The sequence below is a fragment of the Takifugu flavidus genome, chromosome 7 (genome assembly GCF_003711565.1).
Source record: "Takifugu flavidus isolate HTHZ2018 chromosome 7, ASM371156v2, whole genome shotgun sequence".
NCBI lineage: Eukaryota > Metazoa > Chordata > Actinopteri > Tetraodontiformes > Tetraodontidae > Takifugu > Takifugu flavidus.
In genome coordinates, this window is record NC_079526.1 from 16,401,650 (window position 1) to 16,428,127 (window position 26,478).

A 26,478-nucleotide genomic window follows, 5' to 3' on the forward strand; every position below is an offset into this window, starting at 1 on the left:
CTTTAAATTAGAAGAAAATCACCACTTTGGTCCAGCCAAGTAAGAACTGTTGGACAGTTATTTCTGTTTAATGACGTTCACATCAAAATGTTGACACAATGAAAAAGCCTCGTTAGGAAGCTTCTTCTAATCTGGGATAATCTGGGATTGACAAATGTTATTATTAGTAATTCAAAACCTTCAGAAAACCTCGTGTATTAGTACCAGGATGAATTTACAGGTTAAAATATTAGTCTTTACACATCAATATTTCGCTTCTTGCTGTAGTTCTTCTACTCCTGGATCCGATCAGGACCGATCCGTGTGGCCACGCCCTGATCCGGCCCGTGTTCCCGGACACACGCCTGCTCGCCCACGGATCCGTGGACGCTCTCTCACCACTAGTTGCCTATGAGGACGTTGTTGCAGTTTGCTGTGTGAAACTCTGTCAGCAGCTCCTGAAGCGTTGGTGACAGCGCCACCTGGTGGAGGAAGGGAGCGAGGACGCGGCTCAGCTTCAGATATGAAGGTCTCATCCACAGATGAGAGAAGATTCTTTACACTTGTTCCAAACTCCTAATGAGTCTCCTTATTCTAACAACGTGTGTCCTTTAAGAATGTGCATGTGGGCCTCTGTGTGCACGTGAGTCACCGTGTACGAGTCTGGCTCCTGCAGCCTCTGGTGTCGAGGGTGGAGGGTCTTGAGAGCGGTCTGGACCTCCGTTCTGGTCTCTGTGGCGCTGCACAGACGGGCTGTGACCTGCAACCATGAGGAGATGAAGTCACCGCACAGCAGGAACCTTCTGGTGACGTCCATCTACTCCTCAGGAGGAAAGAGGCTCAACAGAAGAGCCTGACTGGCTAAACTTTCTCCAGGGAGGTTTCGTCCTCACCTGTCCATCAACAAAGACTTCCTGCCGCAGACGGTGAACCTGCGCCGGGGTGACGGAGACGGAGGAGCGATCGGAGCACAGAGGGAAGCAGCTCAGAGGGACTCCAGGTTCTGGAGGAGCTTCCACAGCCAAACACAGGAGGTCCAGGAAAGGTCGCCCTGTGTGTGTCTTTCACATTTTAGTCAAGCTAACGTTTCTTTCTTCAATCTGGTGCAGCTGAAACTGAGAAGCAGAGAGGAGGAATTCCCACCATCAGTGTCCATCAGGCGGTACACCTGCTTCCTCCCGGGAACGGTGCTCTTTTCCGGATCCTCGCTGATCTTCATCCGGGGCCTCCCCCTCACCTCCACCAGCTGGGTCACACAAACACGCCAGGACATCAGTGGACCAGCCGGGAATGTCTGAGCACGGTTCACGTCTTACCTTGTAAACGCAACCCAGCGACGGCTGAGTCGTACAGGTGACCAGGTGAGTTCCGACTCCGACAACGTCAATCTGGTTCTCCTGAGGCACCAAACATGAGCAGAAAACCAAACAACCTGCTGACTGGTCCATTTCAGCACGGTGTTGAACTCCAGCTTAGTCTCTTGTCAACATTTGTAAGTGTAAAGGGACCGAACTCACAGCAACATTTCTAGTGTCTACAGGCCACGCCCACAGTCACCTCACCTTCAGGCTGAGCTCCGTCAAGCTTTTCTCTGAGATGTTATTCGTCCCGACGATGATCAACGAATCAAAGGCAGGGACGGAGAAACTGCAAAGGAGGAAGCATGAAACCCACCACAGTCGGACTAGAGATGCTGACACGCCCCACTCACTGCTCGCTGCAGCGTCTGAAGACCTGGCGGACGTCCACCGACAGGCTGCAGAGGTCACCGCTGTCCAAACGCACCCCCACAGGCCTGTAGCCCAGTTCACAGAGAGCCAGAGCCACCGCGCAGAAGTTCAACAGACCGCTGCTGAAACACACACACAGACGACCCAATGAAACTGGTCAAGGATGAAACGGCAGCAATGAAATAGGCCTTAATACGGGTGCTTCTGGGATGGTGGGTGATGTCCGGTGGTGACACCTGCTGGTTGAAATAGTTACTGCATCAAAGTCTGAACTCAAAATGCTGTGAATGTCAGATGTGAAACCACTGGTGAAAGATGTGACCTGTGATGTGACTAGTTACCATCCTACGCTGTAGCTGTCAATCACAGACAGGAAGTTTTGGGGGTAGGCGATGGCGTAAGACAAGAATGCCGCCAATTCACCCTCGTGGATCCTCCTGGATTCCACCCTGAGGAGCTCACACGCACGGATTAACCAGCCCTTCGTCAAGGCGATAAAGTCGACTGGGTCAGAGTCCCCGTTCGCAGCCACCAGAGTCTGAGATGAAACAATAAATGGGACACAACAATGTCCCTGAGTGCATCAGCAGTGAACCGTTCAACCACAGAACTGTTCTCATCACTTTTCTACCAAAACTGCTTCTTTCTGTTGCTCATCAGGCTTCCTGTGGCAGGGGCTCGTTAGTGGGCGTGGCCATAGGCAAGAGTATGGAGTGGGCGTGGCCATAGGCAAGAGTATGGGGGTGGGCGTGGCCATAGGCAAGAGTATGGGAGTGGGCGTGGCCATAGGCAAGAGTATGGGAGTGGGCGTGGTCATAGGCAAGAGTATGGGGGTGGGCGTGGCCATAGGCAAGGGTATGGGAGTGGGCGTGGCCATAGGCAAGAGTATGGGAGTGGGCGTGGTCATAGGGAAGATTATAGGAGTGGGCGTGACCATAGGCAAGAGTATGGGCGTGGTCATAGGCAAGTGTATGGGAGTGGGCGTGGCCACAGGCAAGAGTATGGGAGTGGGCGTGGCCACAGGCAAGAGTATGGGAGTGGGCGTGGTCATAGGCAAGAGTATGGGAGTGGGTGTGGCCATAGACACGCGTATGGGAGTGGGTGTGGCCATAGACACGCGTATGGGAGTGGGTGTGTGCAGGAGCTCGTTAGTGGGCGTGGCCATAGGCAAGAGTATGGGAGTGGGCGTGAACATAGGCAAGAGAATAGGAGTGGGTGTGGCCATAGACACGCGTATGGGAGTGGGTGTGGCCATAGACACGCGTATGGGAGTGGGTGTGGGCAGGAGCTCGTTAGTGGGCGTGGCCATAGGCAAGAGTATGGGAGTGGGCGTGACCATAGGCAAGAGTATGGGAGTGGGTGTGGCCATAGGCAAGAGTATGGGAGTGGGTGTGGCCATAGACAAGATTATGGGAGTGGGCGTGGCCATAGGCAAGAGTATGGGAGTGGGCGTGACCATAGGCAAGAGTATGGGAGTGGGTGTGGCCATAGGCAAGAGTATGGGAGTGGGTGTGGCCATAGACAAGATTATGGGAGTGGGCGTGACCATAGGCAAGAGTATGGGAGTGGGTGTGGCCATAGGCAAGAGTATGGGAGTGGGTGTGGCCATAGACAAGATTATGGGAGTGGGCGTGACCATAGGCAAGAGTATGGGAGAGGGCGTGACCATAGGCAAGAGAATGGGAGTGGGCGTGGGCAGGGGCTCGTTAGTGGGCGTGGTCATAGGCAAGAGAATGGGAGTGGGCGTGGGCAGGGGCTCGTTAGTGGGCGTGGTCATAGGCAAGAGAATGGGAGTGGGCGTGGGCAGGGGCTCGTTAGTGGGCGTGGTCATAGGCAAGAGAATGGGAGTGGGCAAGGGTGTGCGCAGAGGTGTGGTCATGGGTTTGGGCAGGGTAGTGGGAGTAGGCGTGTCCACGGGTGTGGGTCTGGTCGAGGGTGCGGCCGTAGGTGTATCGGCGACAAACGCAGAGGAAGAGCAACGTTCCACACAATTACAATTGGAGACAGTTTCAATGCAGAGCAGCTTAAGTTCAGTTGGAAACCATTTATGTGGACATTCAGTGATCCAGAAGTCTACACACCTGTGGCCACACCTCCTCCAGGCAGGTAAAGGAAGTGACATATGAATGCGCCATTGTCCCTGTGACTGGGATCCCGAACAGGAAACCAGCCTGGACGTTACTGGTGAGGTCAAAGCCTGAAAGGAAGATTCCACTGGTGGTGAGTGAGTGTGTGAGTGAGAGAGTGTGTGAGAGAGTGAGAGAGTGTGTGAGTGAGAGTGTGTGAGTGAGAGAGTGTGTGTGAGTGAGAGAGAGAGTGTGAGAGAGTGAGGGTGAGAGTGTGTGAGAGAGTGAGAGAGAGTGTGTGAGAGAGTGAGAGAGTGTGTGAGTGAGAGAGCGTGAGAGAGAGTGTGTGAGAGAGTGTGTGAGAGTGTGTGAGTGAGAGAGTGTGTGTGAGTGTGTGTGAGAGTGTGTGTGTGAGTGAGAGAGTGTGTGAGTGAGAGAGAGAGTGTGAGAGAGAGTGTGTGTGAGTGAGAGTGAGAGAGAGTGTGTGAGTGAGAGTGAGAGAGAGAGTGTGTGTGAGTGAGAGAGAGAGAGTGTGAGTGTGAGAGAGTGTGTGTGAGTGAGAGTGAGTGTGTGTGTGAGAGAGAGTGTGTGTGTGAGTGTGAGGGGCTGCACCCTCAGGTGTGACCCGTGGTGCTGCAGCAGTCGTTACCTCCGATGTAGGTGTACCGGGAGGCGGTGAGCCCCCCGTCCGGCCCCTGAGCCCTCCTCAGGCCCATCTCCAGCAGCTTCCTGTCTGGACCAGCGGCCACACGGAAGCGAGCGGCGTTGCTACAGACCAGACTGCAGGAAGACCAACAGTCACCTCCCATGAAACCACCTTTCAAAGCTGTTCCCTCAGTACGTGAGGAACAGCCCCGAGCAGAAACTGGCTCAGGCTTTAAGAGCAGCAGCAATCAGAGAGATCCCAAAGAGGCTGATTTGGTTTGGTTCAAAGGGCAAAGCTCGAGGTTCCCTGTGGTGCTGCATGCGAGCAGGGTTGAGCTCCTCGGTGAGCTGTGCTGGTCCTGGCTGCAGCGCTGCCTCCACTGGAGAAAAGGGCTCCTTGCTAACAGAAGCTCTCCACGTGTGTTCCTCTTAGTAAAGAGCCAATTAGAACGGTGGAGCACCACTGAGCTCCACGATGGCCACACGGGATCGAATCAGTCAGAGCAGATGGTTAAGACAGTGCTGAACGCAAGCTAGTTAGCATGTTGCTAGTTAGCATGTTGCTAGTTAGCATGTCGCTAGTTAGCATGTCGCTAGTTAGCATGTTGCTAGTTAGCATGTTGCTAGTTAGCATGTTGCCAGCAGCTGTGCACTCGGCTAAGCTAGAGAATCAGTGCATTTCATGAGTTTGTCACCTGGCATAGTTGACCAGACACAGTAGACTGGTCTCCACCAGTTGAACCACAGCCAAAGGACCCTCCACCTCCATCAGGGGCACCTGCAGAAGTTGGACATGCAGCACAAGTTACTGTCTCCCACCCTAAAGCAACTGTCAGCGTGTGACCTTTGACCTTCAGCCCTTCAACTCACCCGGGCAAACACCACGCTGCCCTCGGGGACAGAGCGCACCGTGACTTTGGAGCAGTCCAGCTGTAGCAGAACCTGGAAGAAGGCGGGGTCGGTGGTGGGGGGCATGACGGAGCGCAGGAACTCCACATCTGGATCCACAAAGAGAAGTTAGCCGGGCTCCTTCAGCCACCCAGCAACCGCATCTGAAGGGTTCGACCTGCACCTGAACAGGCTGCAGGGACTAGAACAGGCTGCAGGGACTAGAACAGGCTTCAGGGACTAGAACAGGCTGCAGGGACTAGAACAGGCTTCAGGGACTAGAACAGGCTGCAGGGACTAGAACAGGCTTCAGGGACTAGAACAGGCTTCAGGGACTAGAACAGGCTGCAGGGACTAGAACAGGCTTCAGGGACTAGAACAGGCTGCAGGGACTAGAACAGGCTGCAGGGACTAGAACAGGCTTCAGGGACTAGAACAGGCTTCAGGGACTAGAACAGGCTTCAGGGACTAGAACAGGCTGCAGGGACTAGAACAGGCTTCAGGGACTAGAACAGGCTGCAGGGACTAGAACAGGCTTCAGGGACTAGAACAGGCTGCAGGGACTAGAACAGGCTCAGCCCTAACCCTCAGCCCTAACCCTCAACCTAACCCTCAGCCCTACCCTCAACCCTAACCCTCAGCCCTAACCCTCAACCCTAACCCTCAGCCCTAACCCTCAACCCTAACCCTAACCCTCAACCCTAACCCTCACCCTAACCCTCAGCCCTAACCTCAGCCCTAACCTCAGCCCTAACCCTCAGCCCTAACCTCAACCCTAACCCTCAGCCCTAACCCTCAGCCCTAACCCTCAACCCTAACCCTAACCCTCAACCCTAACCCTAACCCTAACCCTCAACCCTAACCCTAACCCTAACCCTCAACCCTAACCCTCAACCCTAACCCTCAGCCCTAACCCTCAACCCTAACCCTCAGCCCTAACCCTCAGCCCTAACCCTCAACCCTAACCCTCAGCCCTAACCCTCAGCCCTCACGTGGAAAAGCTCTGTCGGAATTTCTGCTGTCGCGGCCGCGCTCTGCTGTTGCGCAACATGAAGGAATCAGAAACTAATTCGAGCTGAATTCAACAAAGTCGGAAGCAGCAGCGCTGCGGAACTCCTGCAGATCATAAAGCTCAAGCGAGCTCCTCACCGTCCTCCCCGAAGCGGAAGCTCCGCAGGAACCGCAGACAGTCGTTCAGCCCGGCGAACAGCGTGAAGGCGCCGCCGAACGGGTTCTCCCTGAAGAAGAGCTCGAACACGGCGGTCTCCTGGTCCCGGCCAGCTCGCCAGTAAGCGTACGCCATCGTGAACTGGTACAAGTCGGTCAGGAGCGGAGGGACCCGGTCCCGGAACGAGCGCTCCGTGGGCTGACATGTGTTTGTGGAGGTCGCTGCCATGTTCTTCAGCAACTGCAGCATCCGGCACTTGGAGTCACCCTGCCGAGTACGAGACCGTTCACACAGTCTAACGTCCCACAACCGGTCCAGGGAGGCGTGTGCGTGTGCGTGTGCGCGACGCCCGAGGGAGAAACGCTCTGCTTTTGCAGAAATGCTGTAAAATGTATGTGTACACACACACATATATCCATATGTGTCCGTTATGTATAGATATATGTCCATTGTGTATTGATATATGTCCCTATATATGGATACATGTCCCTATATATGGCTATATGTCCCTATATGTCAATTATATATGGCTATATGTCCCTATGTATGGATATATGTCCATTATATATGGATACACGTCCCTATGTATGGATATATGTCCATTATGTATAGATATGTCCATTGTGTATTGATATATGTCCCTATATATGGATATATGTCCATTATGTATGGATATGTCCATTATGTATGGATATATGTCCCTATATATGGATATATGTCCATTATGTATGGATATACGTCCCTAATGTATGGATATATGTCCATTATGTATAGATATATGTCCCTATATATAGATACATGTCCATTACGTATGGATATATGTCCATTATGTATGGATATATGTCCCTATATATAGATACATGTCCATTACGTATGGATATATGTCCATTACGTATGGATATACGTCCCTAATGTATGGCTATATGTCCATTACGTATGGATATACGTACACAGTCGTACATACAATGAGCAGAAAGTAAAGTTCCCCCAAAGTTTCACTCTTTTTTTCCTTTATTAACCCCCCCCCGTCCTGCTGAAGGGAGGTTTTCCTGCCTCTGCTGCTGGGTGGGGGTCAGGCCCTGGATGTGGATTAGCTGATTGGCTAATAGCATGTCGGTTAGCATTGATCTGAGGGTGGGGGGGTCATTGCTCCGGGCCCCAGCTGGGGGGGGTCATTGAGAGGAGAACCGCTCGGACAGCTCGTTGGTCAGTCGGTGTCTCTGCCCCCCCCACTGAAAGTGAGTGGGCTGCTCCGTTTCTGCGTCCCCATCGTAAGCAAAGGATGGGCTGAGCTCCATGGCCAGAGCTGACCTGACCAGGCCGACCCCCCCCCTCTGCTCCGAGCAGGGGTGGTACACGCGCCCGCTGATGGGATGCATGAACAGCGCCTCTGGCCGGAAGGCGACGGCGAGCTTCTCTGCCCCCCCGCAGTAGGACAGCAGCGCCGGGTCTCCAGACTGGCCCGGCAGCAGGTGGGTGAAGACCACAGGACGATCGTCACAGCGCAGGAAGTTCCTCTCCCTGCCGCACAGGGACACGTAGGGGAAGTCCTCCTGGTACCGGCCGCTCCGATTGGACCGCAGCCGATGGAAGAAGAACACCAGGAACTGTTTGTCTGGAGCGAAGCACAGATGAACACAGGCCTGTAGAACCCCGACCCTGTAGAACCCTGCAGAACCCCGTAGAAGCCCGACCCTGTAGAACCCCGACCCTGTAGAACCCCGTAGAAGCCCAACCCTGTAGAACCCCGACCCTGTAGAACCCTGTAGAACCCTGCAGAACCCCGTAGAAGCCCGACCCTGTAGAACCCCGTAGAAGCCCGACCCTGTAGAACCCTGCAGAACCCCGTAGAAGCCCGACCCTGTAGAATCCCGACCCTGTAGACCCTGTAGTACCCCGACCCTGTAGAACCCTGTAGTACCCCGACCCTGTAGAACCTTAACCCTGTAGAACCCTGACCCTGTAGAACCCCGACCCTGTAGAACCCTGTAGTACCCCGACCCTGTAGAACCTGTAGAACCCTGTAGTACCCCGACCCTGTAGAACCCTGTAGTACCCCGACCCTGTAGAACCTTAACCCTGTAGAACCCTGTAGAACCCCGACCTGTAGAACCCCGACCTGTAGAACCCTGTAGTACCCCGACACTGTAGAACCCTGACCCTGTAGAATCCCGACCCTGTAGAACCCTGTAGAACCCCGACCCTGTAGAACCCTGTAGAACCCCGACCCTGTAGAATCCTGACCCTGTAGAACCCTGTAGTACCCCGACCCTGTAGAACCCTGACCCTGTAGAACCCCGACCCTGTAGAACCCTGTAGAACCCCGACCCTGTAGAATCCCGACCCTGTAGAACCCTGTAGTACCCCGACCCTGTAGAACCCTGTAGTACCCCGACCCTGTAGAACCTTAACCCTGTAGAACCTGACCCTGTAGAACCCCGACCCTGTAGAACCCTGTAGTACCCCGACCCTGTAGAACCCTGTAGTACCCCGACCCTGTAGAACCTGTAGTACCCCGACCCTGTAGAACCTTAACCCTGTAGAACCCTGACCCTGTAGAACCCCGACCCTGTAGAACCCTGTAGTACCCCGACACTGTAGAACCCTGACCCTGTAGAATCCCGACCCTGTAGAACCCTGTAGAACCCCGACCCTGTAGAACCCTGTAGAACCCCGACCCTGTAGAATCCTGACCCTGTAGAACCCTGTAGTACCCCGACCCTGTAGAACCCTGACCCTGTAGAACCCCGACCCTGTAGAACCCTGTAGAACCCCGACCCTGTAGAACCCCGACCCTGTAGAACCCTGTAGTACCCCGACACTGTAGAACCCTGACCCTGTAGTACCCCGACACTGTAGAATCCCGACCCTGTAGAACCCTGTAGTACCCCGACCCTGTAGAACCCCGACCCTGTAGAACCCTGACCCTGTAGAACCCTGTAGTACCCTGTAGAACCCTGTAGAACCCTGACCCTGTAGAACCCTGACCCTGTAGTACCCCGACCCTGTAGAATCCCGACCCTGTAGAACCCTGTAGTACCCCGACCCTGTAGAACCCTGACCCTGTAGAACCCCGACCCTGTAGAACCCCGACCCTGTAGAACCCTGTAGAACCCCGACCCTGTAGAACCCTGTAGTACCCCGACCTGTAGAACCCTGTAGTACCCCGACACTGTAGAACCCTGACCCTGTAGAATCCCGACCCTGTAGAACCCTGTAGTACCCCGACCCTGTAGAATCCCAACCCTGTAGAACCCTGTAGTACCCCGACCCTGTAGAACCCCGACCCTGTAGAACCCTGTAGAACCCTGTAGTACCCTGTAGAACCCTGTAGTACCCCGACCCTGTAGAACCTGACCCTGTAGAACCCCGACCCTGTAGAACCCCGACCCTGTAGAACCCTGTAGAACCCCGACCCTGTAGAACCCTGTAGTACCCCGACCCTGTAGAACCCTGTAGTACCCCGACACTGTAGAACCCTGACCCTGTAGAATCCCAACCCTGTAGAACCCTGACCCTGTAGAACCCTGTAGTACCCCGACCCTGTAGAACCCTGACCCTGTAGAACCCTGTAGAACCCTGACCCTGTAGAACCCTGTAGAACCCTGTAGTACCCTGTAGAACCCTGTAGAACCCTGACCCTGTAGAACCCTGACCCTGTAGTACCCCGACCCTGTAGAATCCCGACCCTGTAGAACCCTGTAGAACCCCGACCCTGTAGAACCCCGACCCATCAGTCTGATAATCTGGCCGTGATCAGGAGCTATATTTTCACGACATTTACAAAGCCCGAAGGTAAAATAATCACCTTTGAAACAGGTGACAAAGTTCTTCACCTTGGTGTCGTCGAGGAAAAGCTAGAAGGAGACCAAAGATCGGCGTCAGGGCCACGAGCAAGAAAGAGAGCTTTTGCGTGTTCCCCACCTGTCCCTGGTGGTCCAGGTAGTAAAAGTACTCCCGGATGCGCGGCTCCGGACTTTGGCCCTGGACGTACTGAGCGGCTGTTCTGGACCCGGCGGAGCAGCGCAGAACCCACAACCGCAGCGCAAACATGGTCCGACAGGAGCCGCAGACGGCGAACATTCGCCCCGACACCGACCCGCCTCCGTCCGTGCGTCGCAAAACAACGAGCCTTAATCGACTCTTTACTCTGAAACAACCCGGAAGAACTTAACTGTTACAACGGTTTCCGGGTTCTGATTACTGCCCCCTACTGGTCGCTCGGTGGTATCGCTGTCCACGGGCAGCAATTTCTAACCACCGTAAAACAAAAACCGATCTAAAGACATCAAGAAATGGTCTTTACAACGAGTCACGAGTGATTTTTATTATTATGTGACAGCCCGCATGTGTCTGTTGCTCTTTCTGTTCGTAAAGTAACTTAAAAAGAACAGATTTTATTTAGCTCTTCAGTAGATATTGATAATGGGCCAGGAAGAGCTCAATTTCCAAACATCACCATCATATGTAGTGTAAATATACTACACTACATAGGTAGTGTAAATATACTACACTACATAGGTAGTGTAAATATACTACACTTCATCGGTCTGCGAGTGCTTTTGTTTAGATTACTGTATGGGGGGGGGAACCTGCAACTCTAGTAGTTGATACCTAGATTAATATCAATACTTGAACCGTAAATATTTAATCCTGACATTGGTTATAAAAACACAGTTTTTAGATGCGTTTCTTACATGTATAGATAGTAAAATCTAGTAAACAGAAAACATACAGGCGTGTTTGGCAATGACTAGTTAATGAGTCGTGGTAAATTCCTCGTATGGCACCAAACAGTAAAGGCGATCCTCATTTTATTTCCGACCATGTTTATGTGATTCCAACACTAACCTGATGGGGCGGCAGAGTACACCCAACAGAACACAACCAGAAATAAAGTAAACGAAGAAGAAGAAGACTTCCGGTGGACAGGTGCTTAGACGCGCTCACCTACGTTTTAACAGACGCTACATAACAACATTACTCAACTACACCCACAAAACTTGTTGTTTTCGCCAATATTCCTTAGTTTGGTTCAATAAAACTGTCCAACTTTCCTTTGTCCATTATGGCTGGTAAATAATTTCTGTCCAATGTCATAAAGCACTTTTGTAGCCTGTAACAGTAAGAAACGCATTTTTAGTGGTTTTGGAAGAGGAGACCAACCTGAAACCGACTCCTACCTGAAACCGATTCCAACCTGAAACCGACTCCTACCTGAAACCGACTCCTACCTGAAACCGACCCCAACCTGAAACCGATTCCTACCTGAAACAGACCCCAACCTGAAACCGACCCCTACCTGAAACCGACTCCTACCTGAAACCGACCCCTACCTGAAACCGACTCCTACCTGGAGCCGCAGCTTCCTCCGCCTCCTTCGGCTCGGGTGGAGTCATTTTGGACCTGCACTCCCGACACCAACCACGAAGCCATTTAAGGCTCCAACAATGACTTAATGTAACTTAATATTTGGTTTCGGTCACCGACAAACAGTGAGTTGAACTTTAGACTTTAAAAAAAAAGACGTTTTCGTGTTTGTTTTCAACAGTGACGGATTGCAGGACTGTTTTATGTTTCAGTGATTGTGCTGCACTTCCAGGTTTTTAAATGGAAAGTTCACGACAAGTTAAACGTCTTATTCTAATTCCAGCCATCAGTGGTCAGCAGTTTTTAGCTGGGCGACCATCCTAGCTAGTTAGCATTGTGCTTCTATAAGCTACAAAAGACGATCTTTGTCTTTGTCGCCCAGTTGGAATCAACAAATTTGTGTTTCAGTTTTAATGGCTTTATTCGTGAGATAGGCACGTTTTCGGCTTGTTTGTCAATGTTACCTGTTAACATTTAATCGTTCTCTTCCGCGTTCACCTGTTCAACAGGCGTTCTATCAACCGGAAGCTACCTTTGAAGTTTGAACTCGCCGCTTCCGGCAGTTATGAGCCAACCCCACCGTTCAAACCGGGGGAACCGGGAGAGGAACGGAGAGCACCGACGCTCCAGGGAGCCGTCCCCGGACAGGTGTGCTGCTGTTTCTGACACCCAGGCAATAGTGGTGTGTTTGAGCACTTTACTGGCTCTTTTCAGCTTCTTGGTCTATTTGACACGTGCAGGTCTTCCTCTCGACCCCCGTACTTCCCCCGAGAAGCAGACTTGCCCCCCAGACATGTGCGGGACGCCCGTCAAGCGGACCACCAGGGCTCTAAATGTACTAACATCTGCTCCAGGAGAGGTGAGTCGCGCCCCAACCCGTGATCGGCGCCGCTGGACGGACTGGTTCTGAGGCGTTCAGGCACCTCTGCCGACCTGTTGCTCATCACGACTTCTTTCCTGGTGCAGGCATCGTGTTGATCTGCGCTGTCCTGACCAACAGCCTGGTCCTCATCTGTGTGGTCGCGGCCCAGTTGGTGACGTCGGGCCTGTCCTCGGCCGCTGGGCTCGGCGGCTTTGACATCAACTCCAACTTTAACCTGCAGGGCACCGAGCTGCAGCAGGCCCGGGACCTGGACATGCAGTACAGCCAGATGAGGGCGCCGGGCATCTATGGCGGCCTCGCCTTCAGCCTCACACTGGGGGTGGTGTCCCTGCTCTTCGTGGTGGCTGGGAACAAACCCCCCCAGCTGATGTCCCGGAAGCTTCTGTTGGGGGCGCTGGTGTTCCAGGCGGCGGGGGCGGTGGCGTATGTGGCGGCCGTGGGGCTCTACCTGCACTTCGTCATCGGGGTCAACGCCACAGACGTGTGTAAGCAGCGCGAGAGGATCTACGGACGCAACGGGTACACCTGGATGACCTGTGATGTCAGCGGGGCGGACGCAGCCGTGGCGCTGTTCGGGCTCATCACGGCCATCCTGTACGGCGTCGGGGTCGTTCTGACGGTCCAGACCATCCGGCGAGTGAAGCGTCATCACCAGGAGCGTAAACGCAGAGAGGCGGACAAACAGCAAGCCCGAGGCCGAGGGCGGCCACAGAGCGCCCCCCTGAGGGCAGAGACCACCTCGGTGTGAAGGACGCAGGTCCGGTGCCGTGGCGCTGCAGCACCGGAGGGACGGAAACGGAGCCGCGCTTCCTGGCAGGAACAGGACTCCTCTGTTCCTTAGCTTTTATTGCTGTCTGATCAATAGTTTTTGGGATCACATTGCCTCAAAGTTAAGACATAAAACGTTTTGACTTCAGTCTTGATTTCCTGTTCTGACCATGAGGTGAATGAGTGAATGAATGGATGAATGAATGGTGAACAGAGGCACCCTGCAGCCTCTGAGGAATCTGTCGTGAGTTCTCCTTAAATTTCCTGTTTTCCTACTTGTGTCAGGCGGTCTTGTGAGATTGTCGCCTCGTGCAAGGATTCAAGTTTGTATTTTTAACAGCGTGAATGCTTAGTTTGTGTTTTTGTATTTTTGAATTAAAACCGATTCTGAGTTATTACGGATTCTACCAGTGGCCTGTAGGGGGCGCAACACCCGCAATACATCCGCGCTGCTGTCCTGCCAACGATGACGTCATTACGGCTCATATGGCTCATTTTGTAGCTTATGAGACAGAAACAAATGAGGTGTGAGAAGAGTGGAATCTGCAGGTGGAAACAAGCACCAGATGAGTCGGCACGTCTGAAAAGGCTGATTTATTAAACCAAAGTTGTTCTCTTGTGAGATTCGGTGTGACGCGGTTCTAAGAACATTCTCGCCGTCATTGGCCACGCCCACATCAGTCACCTGCAATAATGCTCTTTTCTCTCAGAGAATATTAGTACGCTTGACTGTGAGCAGGTCACCTGAACACATTCAACAGTAACAGACAGGAAGCCCGACGGTCCACGAGTCCCATGAAACAAAACTGGATAAAAAGCAAAAAGTGCTTCAAAATAAAGACGTAAGAATCAGAAACAGTGTGAGGCTTTACTCAACTTAAGGTTTTATAAAAAATTGCATTGTGTCTCAAAGGGGCATAAAATAAAGTAGAAAAGTAAAGTCAGCAGCATCCTGACTGAAACGCCAGATGCCCAGAGGGGGCGGGGCTACAGCGGCGTGGGGCGGGGCTACAGCGGCGTGACGCAGTAGCTGTTGCTTTGCTGATTGTGCATTTGAATCTGTTCGTGCTGCTGCTGCTGGATGATCTGCCGCACCTCCTCCTCCAGCTCCGGCGGGATGATGAGCTGGTCCTCGGGGTCTGGCTGGGCGGGGGCACTAAAGTACCCCCCCTGTTTCCTGGCAGGAGCGTCGGCCGCCTCCTCGATCAGGTCCTGGTTCCGTCCTTGGCACGCCACAGAGCCGTTTGCTCGAGCCCTGCGGCCCAGACTCCCCGACTGCACCTCCCCCCTGAGGGTGGGGGAGGAGGGCAGAACAGGGGAGGGAGACGGTGATGGGGAGGGCAGGAAAGGGGGGTGCCCAGGGAGAGCGCTGGCAGCAGGGGGTGGGACTGAAGTCAGAGGGGCGCCGCCGTCATGGCGCTGCAGACAGTGGACGTCGGCCTCCACCTCCACACGGCTGCCGTTAGAGAAGACGCCGAGGATGGGCTCCTCGTCCTCGCTGTCGGCGCCATTGTCCGACAGCGCTCCGGAGAACTGCCTCTGGAAGGTTCCACCCCTGCAGCCGGGTCTCCGTGCGCCGGCCCGCCCCAGCGGAGCCGGCTGGGGCGGGGCCTCTGGATGTGAGGGCGGCTCCTCTGAGGATGCTGTCGATCCCACCTCGCTGCTCATCTCTGACAGACTGACCTCGCTGCTCAGCTCGCTCGCCGTCCCCGTCCCCGTCCCCGAGGAGGCCGTTGGCAGAGCAAGCCCCTCCCCCACTGGGAAGGGGTGCGCGCTGCTGTGCGTGGCCAGGCCCGGGCTGGGCGGAGGGGGCGGAGGCTCGCAGAAGCAGCAGCAGTCCTGGGTGATGCTGAGCTGGACGACCACGGCGCTCAGGCTGTCGGAGCAGCCGTAGCTCTGAGCCAGCGTCACCAGCTTCTTGGCAGCGGCGAGAGCGTCCGGAACGTTCCTGACCGCCTCCACCGCCTCATCGGGGGACAAGAAGTCCCACAAGCCCCGGCTGCCCAGAAGGAAGAACTCATCCTGTGGCATGAGCGTCACTGTGCAAACGTGAGGTCTCGGGGTGACGGACGGGCTCAGGAAGCTGTAGCCCATGATCCCGATGGAGCCGGTCACGCCGCCCACTTTGTTGTCCTGAAGAGGGAACAGAGAACTTTCAGACAGCTGATGGTCTGGACGCGGTGGTGCAGCAGGACGGTCACGGTCACCTCGGTGATGACGGCGTTGTGCTGCCGGACTCTCCGGTACGCCGCCTCGTCCTCCACCGTCTGCGTGACCGACAGCAGCACGGCTTTGCCGTCGCGGCACAGGACGGCCCGGCACCAGCCCACGTTGGCGGCCTTCAGGGTGAAGCAGCCGCCGTGCTCACTGGGCGCCACGGGGTCGTGTCTGATGTGGCAGAGAGCTGCTGAAGCGCCCATCCTCTGACCCGCCGTGCCCAGTTTCCTGTCAGAGAGCCGCCCAACAACGTGCGGTCAGAATTCTGACGACTCCCGACCCAGACTGGACCACGTACCTTTGCATAGTGAGGAAAGTGTTGGTCATGTAGTCCTCCTGCCTCTGGTTCCTGTGAAGCTCCTCTGCCAACACATCCCCCATGGTGCACTGCAACAGGTTGGGAACCTCCACATTCTTGTCCCCATCAAAGACACCGTACAGAGCTTCACGGATGCCGCAGAAGCTGTCGAGGGCCAGAGCAGCTACGCACAGCCTGGGCAGCAGAACACCAGTGGTTAGGAAACACCGCTCACTTGAAATTAGGGATGGAACACAAAAGTCTGTCATTAGAACTTGAGGTGAACCCTTTTGAACCTCAGACCGAGGAAGGGCAGCTTTAGAGTCACCATCCGTCAAACGGAACTAATGACTGAGGTCTGCAGAACCTGAGGAGAGCAGAGACAGGACTGACTTGTTCTTCACCCCGGAGGCTTCAGTGTAGCCGTGGCTCCAGACGGCAGGAGCGCCGTGACGCTCGTTCACGTACGGAGCTGAAGGTGACGGATCCACCCTGAAACATCTGATGTTACTGGAGAGACAGTGAAGAGAACAACGCGTCACCCAGCTGCTTCAGAGAGAAGTGGTCTGTGCTGCAGAGTGGTTCTGGTCCATACTTCAGGAGCTCCAGACTCTTGTGGTCCAGGATGAGGCGAGGGTTCCCGGTGAGGTCCAGCTCCTGCAGCTTTGGAGGAAGCGTCTCCGGCAGACTCACCTCATTCAACTCATTACAGCTCAGATCGATGCACTGAGGAGGAACAGACAGTCATCACAACATCTGTGTGTGTGTGTGGTGTGTGTGTGTGAGTGTGTGTGAGTGTGTGAGTGTGTGTGTGTGTGTGTGTGGGTGTGTGTGTGGGAGTGGTGTGTGAGTGTGTGTGTGAGTGTGTGAGTGTGTGTGTGTGTGTGTGTGTGTGTGTGTGAGTGTGTGTGTGTGAGTGTGTGGGTGTGTGGAGTGTGTGTGGGTGAGTGTGTGAGTGTGTGTGTGTGTGTGTGTGTGGTGTGTGTGTGTGAGAGGTGTGTGTGTGTGTGTGGTGGTGTGTGTGTGTGTTGTGTGTGTGTGTGGTGTGTGTGTGTGTGTGAGAGAGCGAGACCTTGATCTCAGGCAGCTGGAGCACCTCTGGGAAGGTGCAGATGCAGTTGCTGTGGGCCGAGAGCGTGTGCAGACGCTGGCAGCTGAGGATGGTGGTGGGCACGGCTCTCAGCCTGTTGCCGCTCAGCTCCAGCTCCTCCAGCTGCTCCAGTCTGGCCAGTTTGCTGCAGGAGGTGAAGACAGACGTTGGTCAGTCTGCTGGCAGATGGGAGCTGTAAATGTCGTGGCTGGCATGAGTCTAGGCTTTATTTGGCCACCAACAGATGACACAGTACCCGCGGCCCAGTCCTGACAGGTCTCCAGTGATCCCAGTCCTGACAGGACTCCGCCCAGTGGCACCATGAGAAGCTGCACTGGTGCTGAGGCTTACCTGGCAGTGAAGGTGTGCAGCTGATTGTAAGCCAGGTGCAGCACTTTGAGGCGTCCATGTTCACTCAGTAGAGGGACACACTTGTCCGCCAGGCTGTTATTGGTCAGGTAAAGCTCCTCCAGGCTGCTGCCGCTGTCCTCTGATAGGCTGGCTGCAGGGAGGCTCTCCAGCTGATTGGCTGACGCGTTTAAGTATCGCAGACTGTGATGAAGACAAAGTAGGTGCTGGAATCAATGTCTCCAGGAACACGACACATGCAGTTTGGAAAAAGACCATATGTGAGCACCTCTGGGCTTTACTGAATATATTGTGTGGGAGATCTGTCAGATGGTTGTGTTGCAGGTCCAGGACCTCCAGCTGGGATCGTTCCATCCTCTCAGCCAACCAGTTCACCTTGTTCCATCCTGCCAGCAGTTTTCTTAAACTCCTGCCGGACATCAGCCTGCAGCAAGCAAACACACAGAGATGCCAGAGGACTGACGGCACGGTCCTGTCAGCCTGACCCACAGGCAGAGGGTCGGCACCACAGCAGAGAGAAGGGTCACCAAACATTCACTGCACCAAACAACACAGCGGGGGCCTGCGGAGTTCTGAAGGTATAAAGTGGCTAAAGAGAAGAAAAGCTTCATCACATCACATGTTGAGCCAGCACAAGGTGGGCTAACGAAGCCAAGACTAATCCTCAGTGGTGAAAGATGGTAACAGGCTCTAGTGCAGCGTTGTGTGATGAGATCAGCATAAACTGATGTGGGGCTGAGGCCGCTCACCTCACAGGCAGCTCTGCTACAGCGTTGTGACTGACGTCCAACACCTCCAGCCTGCTGCTGTCACACAGCCACTCTGGGACACACCGCAGCTGGTTCCTGGAATAGAACTAAGAGTTAGGAATGGAGCTGTGGCTCCATGAATGCCTGCTGACCACCGCAGGCAGAGATTTAAGCACTGATATTTGCCCTGCGCATGCATCCATCAGGTATTTATACCAACAATGCCACTCATAACCACGAGATGACCTGAAGGAGACGGCAGCTTCCAGCCTCACTTCCTACAGAATCAGAGTCCGAGTGCCAGAGAGGTGTGGCGGTCGTTCAGGATCCACAGAACTGTAACAGCGTTCATACATTTCCATTGTAATGCAGCCCTGCTGACCGCCAGAGGCGCAGCGTTAAGCACTGGTGGACTTATGCCTGAAAACTCATGAGAAATCCGGCTTACAGACCTTCAGTGTGGCTGCAGGGCCACAGCCAATGGGTCGGCTGTGGCCACGTCCACCCTGTAGAATCTGGTGGAGAAGGTGCCTGGTGATGCCCGTGAACTCCTTGGTGGGGGGGTCACACCGTGCTGCGACAGCACTTTAGGGAGAATAGTTTTGCTCAGCCGCAGAGTGACTGCCAACCCTCATGTGCTGAACGAGACTGCCCTTCATTCAGCAGGAACTGAAGGAAGTCGAGAACAGTTGGCACAGAGCAGCGTATAGGGTCCTCATCCCAAGTCACGCACCAGTCGGAAAACTATTCCCACCCTTTGTCATACTGGAGAGGAGTGCTTGGTGCTCCTGCAGTCCGTAGTGCACGGTGCCAGGTGCCTGATCCAGCCTGCCAGTAGGGACAGGCTCTATAGAACAGCAGGAATCAGGGCCCCCCCGGCCTAGAGGACTGGTCCATAAGGCCAAGGAGAACCACAGAGGACAGTGGGTCAATGCCTCTGAGGGGAAGAGATCAACCTCCGGTCACAGACCACGGACCGTATGCACAGAGTCGATACACAATCAACTCACCTGAAGGTCAAGCGCTGCCACCCCTAGCAAGGAATCATGTTGGGCACTGGCGCGCTCCCGCGACCACCAGCAAAAGTTGGAAAAACACCGCACGAGTCAACAAAGTACACCTCAAGAGAGAGGTCACGGACTGGAGTTAGCCTCAGGCACAGGCTCAACGTTTCACCGCTCCAAGAAAGATAGAGGGAGGTGAGCCTGGGATGGCTGGGAGAGACTCTGCTGCAGGTCATCCAGGGGTCACAGGTGACATCGCTGGTATAAATACCCCAACTGCACACGCGTGGAGGGGTATATTCAGAAGCAGCACCTCTGTAGTGGTGGTGGAGGGGAGGAGAGGAGAGGAGAGGAAGAGAGGAGAGGAGAGGAGAGGAGAGGAGAGGAGAGGAGGAGAGGAGAGGAGAGGAGAGGAGAGGAAGAAGAGAAGAGAGAGAGAAGAGAGAGAGAAGAGAGAGAGAAGGAGAGAGAGAAGAGAGAGAAGAGAAGAGAGGAGAGGAGAGAGGAGAGAGAGGAGAGAGGAGAGGAGAGGAGAGAGGAGAGAGGAGAGGAGTTCATACCAGGACAAATCCACATCAGTCAGGTTCTCTGGCTCTGGCTGCACCTCCAGCATCGTCAGCTCTGCCAACACAACATGAACATGAGACACTGGAGTCTCACCACAACTCACCGTCGACACCACGAAAGGCAAAAGCACGATTAGTACCATTGTGCGCCACGTGCACGCTCTTGAGGGTGTGGCCGCTGACTCTGAGGAGGGAGAGACGGTTCCTGTCACAGCGGAGGAGCTCGAGTCTGCTCAGCGCTCGCACGTCCAGCTCCTGCAGTCCTGCGTCCCTCACGTCCAACTGGACGATGTTGACCAGCTGCTCTGGGTCTCCCAAGGTCACCTTCTGGATCCGGTTCAGTCTGAAAAGTCAAAGGGAGTGTTGCCTTATTGTTCATAGCTGTGGTCCTGTTGTGCCACAAGGTCGAGCCGTTTACCTGAGGTCAACGTGCCGTGCAGACAGCCACTGCAGTCCAGCCAGGTCCAGGACAGACAGCTGGTTTCCTGCCAGGCAGAGTTTCTCCAGAGCCCGGAGCTTCTCCAGGACAGGCGGCACACAGCTGAAGTGGTTAAAGGACAGGCCGAGGTAGGTCAGGCCCTCCAGGGAGCCCAGCTCCACGGGCAGAGAGCTGAGAAAGTTCCCGTCCAGCAGGAGAGTCCGCAGGCTGGACACAAAGCAAGGGCCATGAATGGAGGACAGAGGTGACCTTTGGTCGCCCTCTGCTGGTCGCTCCACTCACCTGTGCATGGTTCCAACATCAGCGGGCAGAGTCAGCAGCTGGTTTCCAGACAGGTTGAGCTCTGTGAGTGAAGACATGTGGCACAGCACCAGAGGAAACTCTGGCAGAGCATTATTGGACAGACTCAGACTTCTGAGTTTATAAAACCTTGAGATGAAGACAAAGGAGAAAAGGACAAATGTGTAAGTGTCTGATAATCAGATGACTGGAATAACACAGCCAACACGTCACTGGAGCAGAAACTGAAATATGAGCTTTACTCCTTCCTATAGAACAAATCTAGCTATTTAGAAATGTAAGATTTGCAGCAACAAAATTAATTTTAAAAAGTCCCGCATGAAGAGTTTTGTAAGACAAAATAACACATTGGTTAAATTATCCAGCATTAACTAGCAGACCAATGGTGTTGTCCCATCTCCTGAGATGAAACCTAAAGAAACATTCTTGGCTCAGTATTTGTCCCAGGTGACGGTGTGACGAGGAAGCTTCCACGTCAGTCAGTCCCACAGACGGAGCGAAGGCTGGTACCTGCTGAGGGCTGGAACACCTTTGTGCAGGGACAGGAAGTTGTGTTTCAGATTGAGGTGTGTAAGATCCTGGCTGTAAAAGAGCTGAGGGGGCAACTCCTCCAAGCTGCAGTAGGACAGGTCGACGGAGTTCACCCTCTGGGACGCGATCTGACAGAGACACAGGTCAGGGGCAGAAGGCTGCACAGGAGCCCACATAGTTCCTGAGGAGGCAGAACCACCCGCAGGGTACCTTTGAGGCCGTCCGGTGCCAGCGGAGATGCTCCGTGTACGAGTCGTAGCTGACGTAGTAGGTTTGGCTTTGAGAGCTGGCGGAGCTGAAGGCCAGACAGTGGCTGTGCCTCCTCACCTCCTCCACCTGCAGCACAAAACTCAAGTCAGGATTCTCCCTCAATCTGCTGCAGCAGCATTTCCAGGTCTTAGTGCAGCCGTCCTGGTCTCTGCTGGGGAACCAAAGACACATACAGAGGTCCATTCATCATGAAAACGTGTTCCACAGCTCTTCTCAAATGACACTCGAGAAGTTCTGAGGAGCATTCAATGTGAGGAAGAACGAAGCAGCAGAAGAAGAAAATACATGTTTAAAGCTGTGTTGTGGATGTTCCAGAACCAGAACCAGGTTCTGGAGGTGTTAGCATTCTGAGTGGCTGCGTGCAGGCAGACAAACGACACCGAGAAGCTTCTCACGTCCTGGTCCAGGCTCTGTTCCAGGTCCGTGTTATTCTGCATCTTTTCCATTAATCTGCTAAAAACATCTTTCTTTCCTCTCCAGCCACAAGAATCCACAGAATCCAGCAGTTACGCTGCTGCACGACAAGTTAAAAAGATCTGAGAGCAAAGTCAGAGTGAAACTGGGCGTCTGGTTCACTACTAGAAACCCTTCACAGATATTTCACCAGCTCTGACTAAAGCAGTTTCCTGCTGCTTCTGTTCATGGGACCAGTTTGTGTGGAGGAATGTTTCCAGACAGGTTAGCAGCAATGAGCTCGATCACATGATCATCATGATCACGTGATCATCAATGACCATGGGGGGGCATCAGGACACGGGGGGATCTGCGGTGGGACAGTTCCAGGAGGGACTGGAGCAGAGAAAGCTGGGAAAAGTACCTTTCCTCCGATGAGTGGGAGGATGTGCATCTTTCCGGTGGTCGCGTGTTTGACAGAAGAAACAATGAGGCAGGTTCCACTCAGGGTCACCTGACGCCTCGACCAGCGGCTCACTGGCAGCGCCAGCTTCCCCTTCCGGACGTTAAACACCCCCGAAAGCTGCACACGCTCAGAGCCGCCCACCGTCCGAGGCTTTCCTGGATGGAGAGACAGGCAGACAGGCAGGGAGACAGGCAGGCAGGGAGACAGGCAGGGAGACAGACAGGCAGGGAGACAGGCAGGGAGACAGGCAGGCAGGCAGGGAGACAGGCAGGGAGACAGGCAGGCAGGGAGACAGGCAGGCAGGCAGGGAGACAGGCAGGCAGGGAGACAGGCAGGGAGACAGGCAGGCAGGGAGACAGGCAGGGAGACAGACAGGCAGGCAGGGAGACAGGCAGACAGACAGACAGACACACACACACAGTTAGTGAATGTTTTCTTGACCAATCTTCAGTCTTGGTCTCCGTGTCGTCAGGTGACTGTAACACCTGGAGCGAGCAGCCACTCAGGTGTGACGGTGCCATCAGCCTCCAGCTCCAGCAGCCTGACTGCTGCCAGGTCGGGCGTGTAGAGAGCCAACCGGCACCCTGTGCCGACTGTCACCCATTGCTAACTGTCACCCATTGCTGACTGTCACCCATTGCTGACTGTCACCCAGCAACGACTGTCACCCATTGCTGACTGTCACCCATTGCTAACTGTCACCCAGCAACGACTGTCACCCCGTGCCGACTGTCACCCAGCGATGACTGGCACCCATTGACGACTGTCACCCCGTAATGACTGTCACCCATTGCTGACTGTCACCCAGCAACGACTGTCACCCATTGCTGACTGTCACCCAGACCCTGCACCATCTGCATGCTGCAGTCACTCAGACTTTGTAGGGTCGGATGCTTTTATGGACCCAACCAAGCCTGAATAAAACTGTCAGAACCTCAGCATCAACCCCTCAGGACATTATCTTTCCAGTCTTCTCAATGTGGAGGCACCACGGTCCTGACGAGATGCTGAAGCTCAAGCCCACTCTGGAGACTCAACAATGATGTGGAATGTGTAGCATAGAGATCCACCCTGTCCTGGGCTGAGGACTTCAGACACAGGCGGTTCACACCTTCCCTCCCTTACTGTCGATAGAGAACATCCTGCCTCTCCTCACGCAGCAATGGTTTCCTCTCACCGCCCAAACTTTCTTAGTGCCTGAAGAAGTGTCTGATGGTTTAGGTGGGGGGGGGGGTGTTCAGATGAGTCCTTAACCTTGGAGAGGTGGAGCAGTGACCTCTGGGTGCTGCAGTCCTGAAAGACTGAGCAGGTGAAATCTGAGGTCCACCACTCTGGCTTTTCTCCTGCTGTCTGCACATTGTGTGTGTGTGTGTGAGTGTGTGTGTGTCAGTGTGTGTGTGAGTGTGTGTGTGTCAGTGTCTGTGTGTGAGTGTGTGTGTGTCAGTGTGTGTGTGTGTCAGTGTGTGTGTGTGTGTGTGTCAGTGTCTGTGTGTCAGTGTCTGTGTCTGTGTGTGTGTGTCAGTGTGTGTGTCAGTGTGTGTTCAGATGCAGTGTATTTCTCCATGGTAACTCAGAGGGAGCAGCACTCGTGCACGTTGGTGCACTGATGTCACTCTGGACAATGACTTCTATTGTTACACACCCAGCACGGTGGAGCTCGCTTTAGGTGTGGAAACCTGCACGTGCACGTGCACTGACAGAACAGCTGGAGTCAGTAAACGTGCACGTGCACTGACAGAACAGCTGGAGTCAGTAAACGTGCACGTGCACTAACTAACCCTGGCCGTGTCCAACAGGCTTAGAAGCCTCTCCAGCTGTGCTCATCCCAGATGTTGGTGGCTGTTTCCATCCTCTGGCTGCCCGTCAGCTAAAACAGGATCATTGTCCACCAACAACAACAACAACAGGCAGAAGACAAACAGGCCTCATAATGTTGTGCCCCCCCCCACAGGCGCTGGGGGGTCCAATGGGGACAATAACAGCGACTGTCAACAATCCCAACGAGCGCGCACAATGAGAGCGCTCCTAGGCAGATCGGAGCCCCGGGTCCCCCCCCCAGGTTGTTCCCGCCAAGTCCCCCCCCCGGGTCCCCCCCCCCAGGTCGTCCTTCCCGCCAGGTCCCCCGCGGGGTCCCCCCCTCAGGTCGTCCCACGTTCCCGCCAGGTCCCCCCCGGGTTGTCCTCCCCAGGTGTCCCCCCAGGTTGTTCCCGCCAGGTCCCCCCCCGGTCGTCCCCCCCAGGTCGCCCCCCCCCCAGGTCGTCCCCCCCCAGGTCGTCCCCCCCCCCCCGGTCAGCCTCACAGGTAACTGTCTGAGGTCAAATCTAGACGTTCTCACCGAAGTAGAAGCGAATCAGGCAGCCGATCTCAGGGTTCATCCCTTCCGCCTGGACCCTGGGGGGGTCCTGGTACCCCAGGTTAGTGAGGTACTGGTTCAGGATCTGCAGGGGCCTCTCGTCATCTCCAAGTCTCCGAACAGTCCCACCGTGCAACTGGATGAAGAGAGCCGGGGTGGGACACGTGCTGATGGGCTCAGTCCGACCTCGGCTGCCCCCTGTCTCCGGGTCGGGTGGGACAGATCCTGGGCTGGTTACGGGCCGGGTCTGGGAGCTACTGCGGCATTTAGAGGGCGGTGTGTCCATTTTACCGGTGGACAAGGTATCACGGGGCCCAGGTCCCACATCGGTCAGCATGTCCACCTCTTGGCTGGGGTCTGCTGGACACTGACGGGCTGAGAGTGTTGGAGAAGAGCTTAGGTCCAGATCATCTGAGGAGCTCTCGAATGGGTCGGGTCCCTCTGTGGCACTGTCACAGTTGAGGCTGGGTGCAGAGGAGTCCGTGGCCAGCCCCAGGCCGTCGCTCGTGGAGTCCTGGAGCTCTGTGCTTCTGGACGCCCCGGGGCTGAAGTCCTCGCAGGTGCTGCTCTCCATGTCCGAACCCGAGCAGACCCAGTCCGCTACGCTCAAATCCACTCCGATGTCGTTCAGACACAGCTCAGATGAGGAATTGCTGGCACTTTTATCACCCAGCAGATTGGGAAGGAGTTTGGCGTGGGGGGGGCCTCGGCCTCCTCCACTCGGGCTCTCCCGACACCGTCACTCAGACTGCCGCTGTCATCGTCCTGTCCGTCCTTCTGATCTGTAGCATCGCCAGTGGAGCCCAGCCAAGCAGAGGTTCTACCCTCCATCCTCAGCGCAGCTCCAGCTTTGCAGGCTTCCAGCCTCCCGGCCACCTCTTTGGCGGTGGTGTCCACGCTGCAGAGCACCGGCCGTGGGTAGGAGGGCGTGAGCCAGTCGTGGACGTGAATACAGCCCCGCCGGAGGTCTGATCTGACCCATGTCCTGTCCGAGGCCTGCAGCTGCTTGGACTGCTTCTGCCGAAGAAACGTCCTCCTGTCCAGACTGAGGGTGCTGAGCGGCGAGGCTGAGGGAGCGGGGCCGGCCGCCTCTGCGGGGGAGAGTCCGGCGGAGCTGCCGGTCGGCGGAGCTCCGAGCGACAGGTTCCTCCGGTGCCTGTGGCGCCTCCTGCCCAGCAGAGGGTTGACAGAGGCGCTGCTGCCGCCCGGGCTCCCACCGTAGAGGCTCGCTGTCTTACCCGCGGGCACGGTGCCATTTTTGGCCGCGTTGCCGACTTGGTTCTGATAGATTCCGTTTCTGATCGCTATCTGAAGAAGGGAGGTGGCTGCGAGTCCCTTCCCGAAGAGCTTCGCCTCTGCGCTTCCACCGTCATCCTCCCCGATGGAGGCTCTCTTCCCAGCGGAGAGCGGCGTCAGGACACTCGGCTTCACCGCATTAATATCACCGCTTGAACCAGGTGCCCCCTGCGGAGGTGCCGATAAAGTTGAGAGCGCTACGGGCTCATTTTCCTTCGCACTTTCCATTCCGTTCGTTAATAACAGCGTCGTCCGTTGTTAGCGAGAACGCCCGCAGGTGAACGCTAGCCGAAGCTAGGCTGTTAGCTCGCGGCTGCAGCCTCCTCTAGAGCACGGCTCCGCGTTAGCTTAGCATGCTAAGGTACTGCGTAGTTCGTCCGAACAGTTATTGCGCTACATCATCCCATTTCACGAGCGACCCGTTAGCTCGTCCGGAGGTGCTAACAGGCTGATCGTGGACGCGACCAAATGCTTTTTTTCTAGCTGGTCGTCATGGAAGCTTGTAGCAGGCGCGAGCGCTGGCGAGCGGCGAGAGGACGGCCAACAGCACGGCGGTGGTGGGGGCGGGGTCTCATTGGATATGAAATATGACACCTTCGGGGCTCGCGCTCAAGCTCGGAATTTGGAAAGATATTTGCTT

The 26,478-nt window shown here is 55.0% G+C and overlaps 4 protein-coding genes across 4 annotated transcripts in view; 1 reads left to right on the plus strand and 3 right to left on the minus strand.

Moving 5' to 3' along the window:
- The window catches only part of LOC130529254 (1-phosphatidylinositol 4,5-bisphosphate phosphodiesterase gamma-1-like), a 28,116-nt gene extending 21,379 nt beyond the window's left edge, over nt 1-6,737 (minus strand). The window contains 12 exon segments of the mRNA XM_057039275.1: nt 623-739; nt 873-1,030; nt 1,123-1,225; nt 1,296-1,376; nt 1,542-1,626; nt 1,691-1,828; nt 2,051-2,247; nt 3,791-3,906; nt 4,425-4,555; nt 5,116-5,198; nt 5,291-5,418; nt 6,458-6,737. Coding sequence (XP_056895255.1) covers nt 623-739; nt 873-1,030; nt 1,123-1,225; nt 1,296-1,376; nt 1,542-1,626; nt 1,691-1,828; nt 2,051-2,247; nt 3,791-3,906; nt 4,425-4,555; nt 5,116-5,198; nt 5,291-5,418; nt 6,458-6,725 — 1,605 coding nt within the window. The 5' untranslated portion in view covers nt 6,726-6,737.
- Nucleotides 6,738-7,469: 732 nt separating this feature from the next.
- Nucleotides 7,470-10,680, minus strand: c7h8orf82 (chromosome 7 C8orf82 homolog). Its single transcript, XM_057039274.1, has 3 exons — nt 10,401-10,680; nt 10,285-10,333; nt 7,470-8,091 (listed from the first exon to the last, which is right to left on the minus strand). The coding sequence occupies exons 1-3, from the start codon at nt 10,557-10,559 to the stop codon at nt 7,649-7,651; spliced, it is 651 nt and encodes a 216-aa protein (XP_056895254.1). The 5' UTR covers nt 10,560-10,680; the 3' UTR covers nt 7,470-7,648.
- A 401-nt stretch (nt 10,681-11,081) lies between these two features.
- Nucleotides 11,082-14,321, plus strand: si:ch211-191a24.4 (uncharacterized protein LOC100150331 homolog). Its single transcript, XM_057039273.1, has 4 exons — nt 11,082-11,971; nt 12,356-12,494; nt 12,587-12,705; nt 12,813-14,321. Exons 2-4 carry the CDS (start codon nt 12,412-12,414, stop codon nt 13,475-13,477), a joined length of 867 nt encoding a protein of 288 aa, XP_056895253.1. The 5' UTR covers nt 11,082-11,971; nt 12,356-12,411; the 3' UTR covers nt 13,478-14,321.
- Nucleotides 14,077-26,377, minus strand: LOC130529251 (PH domain leucine-rich repeat-containing protein phosphatase 1-like). The gene is given in 18 exon segments (XM_057039272.1): nt 14,077-15,630; nt 15,705-15,942; nt 16,013-16,207; nt 16,406-16,522; nt 16,608-16,738; nt 17,085-17,247; nt 17,454-17,654; nt 17,740-17,895; nt 18,221-18,316; nt 19,785-19,845; nt 19,931-20,133; nt 20,209-20,436; nt 20,512-20,658; nt 21,040-21,188; nt 21,271-21,396; nt 22,148-22,344; nt 24,525-25,244; nt 25,247-26,377. Coding segments are annotated over 18 exon segments (5,073 nt in total). The 5' UTR covers nt 26,067-26,377; the 3' UTR covers nt 14,077-14,505.
- Nucleotides 26,378-26,478: the final 101 nt, after the last annotated feature.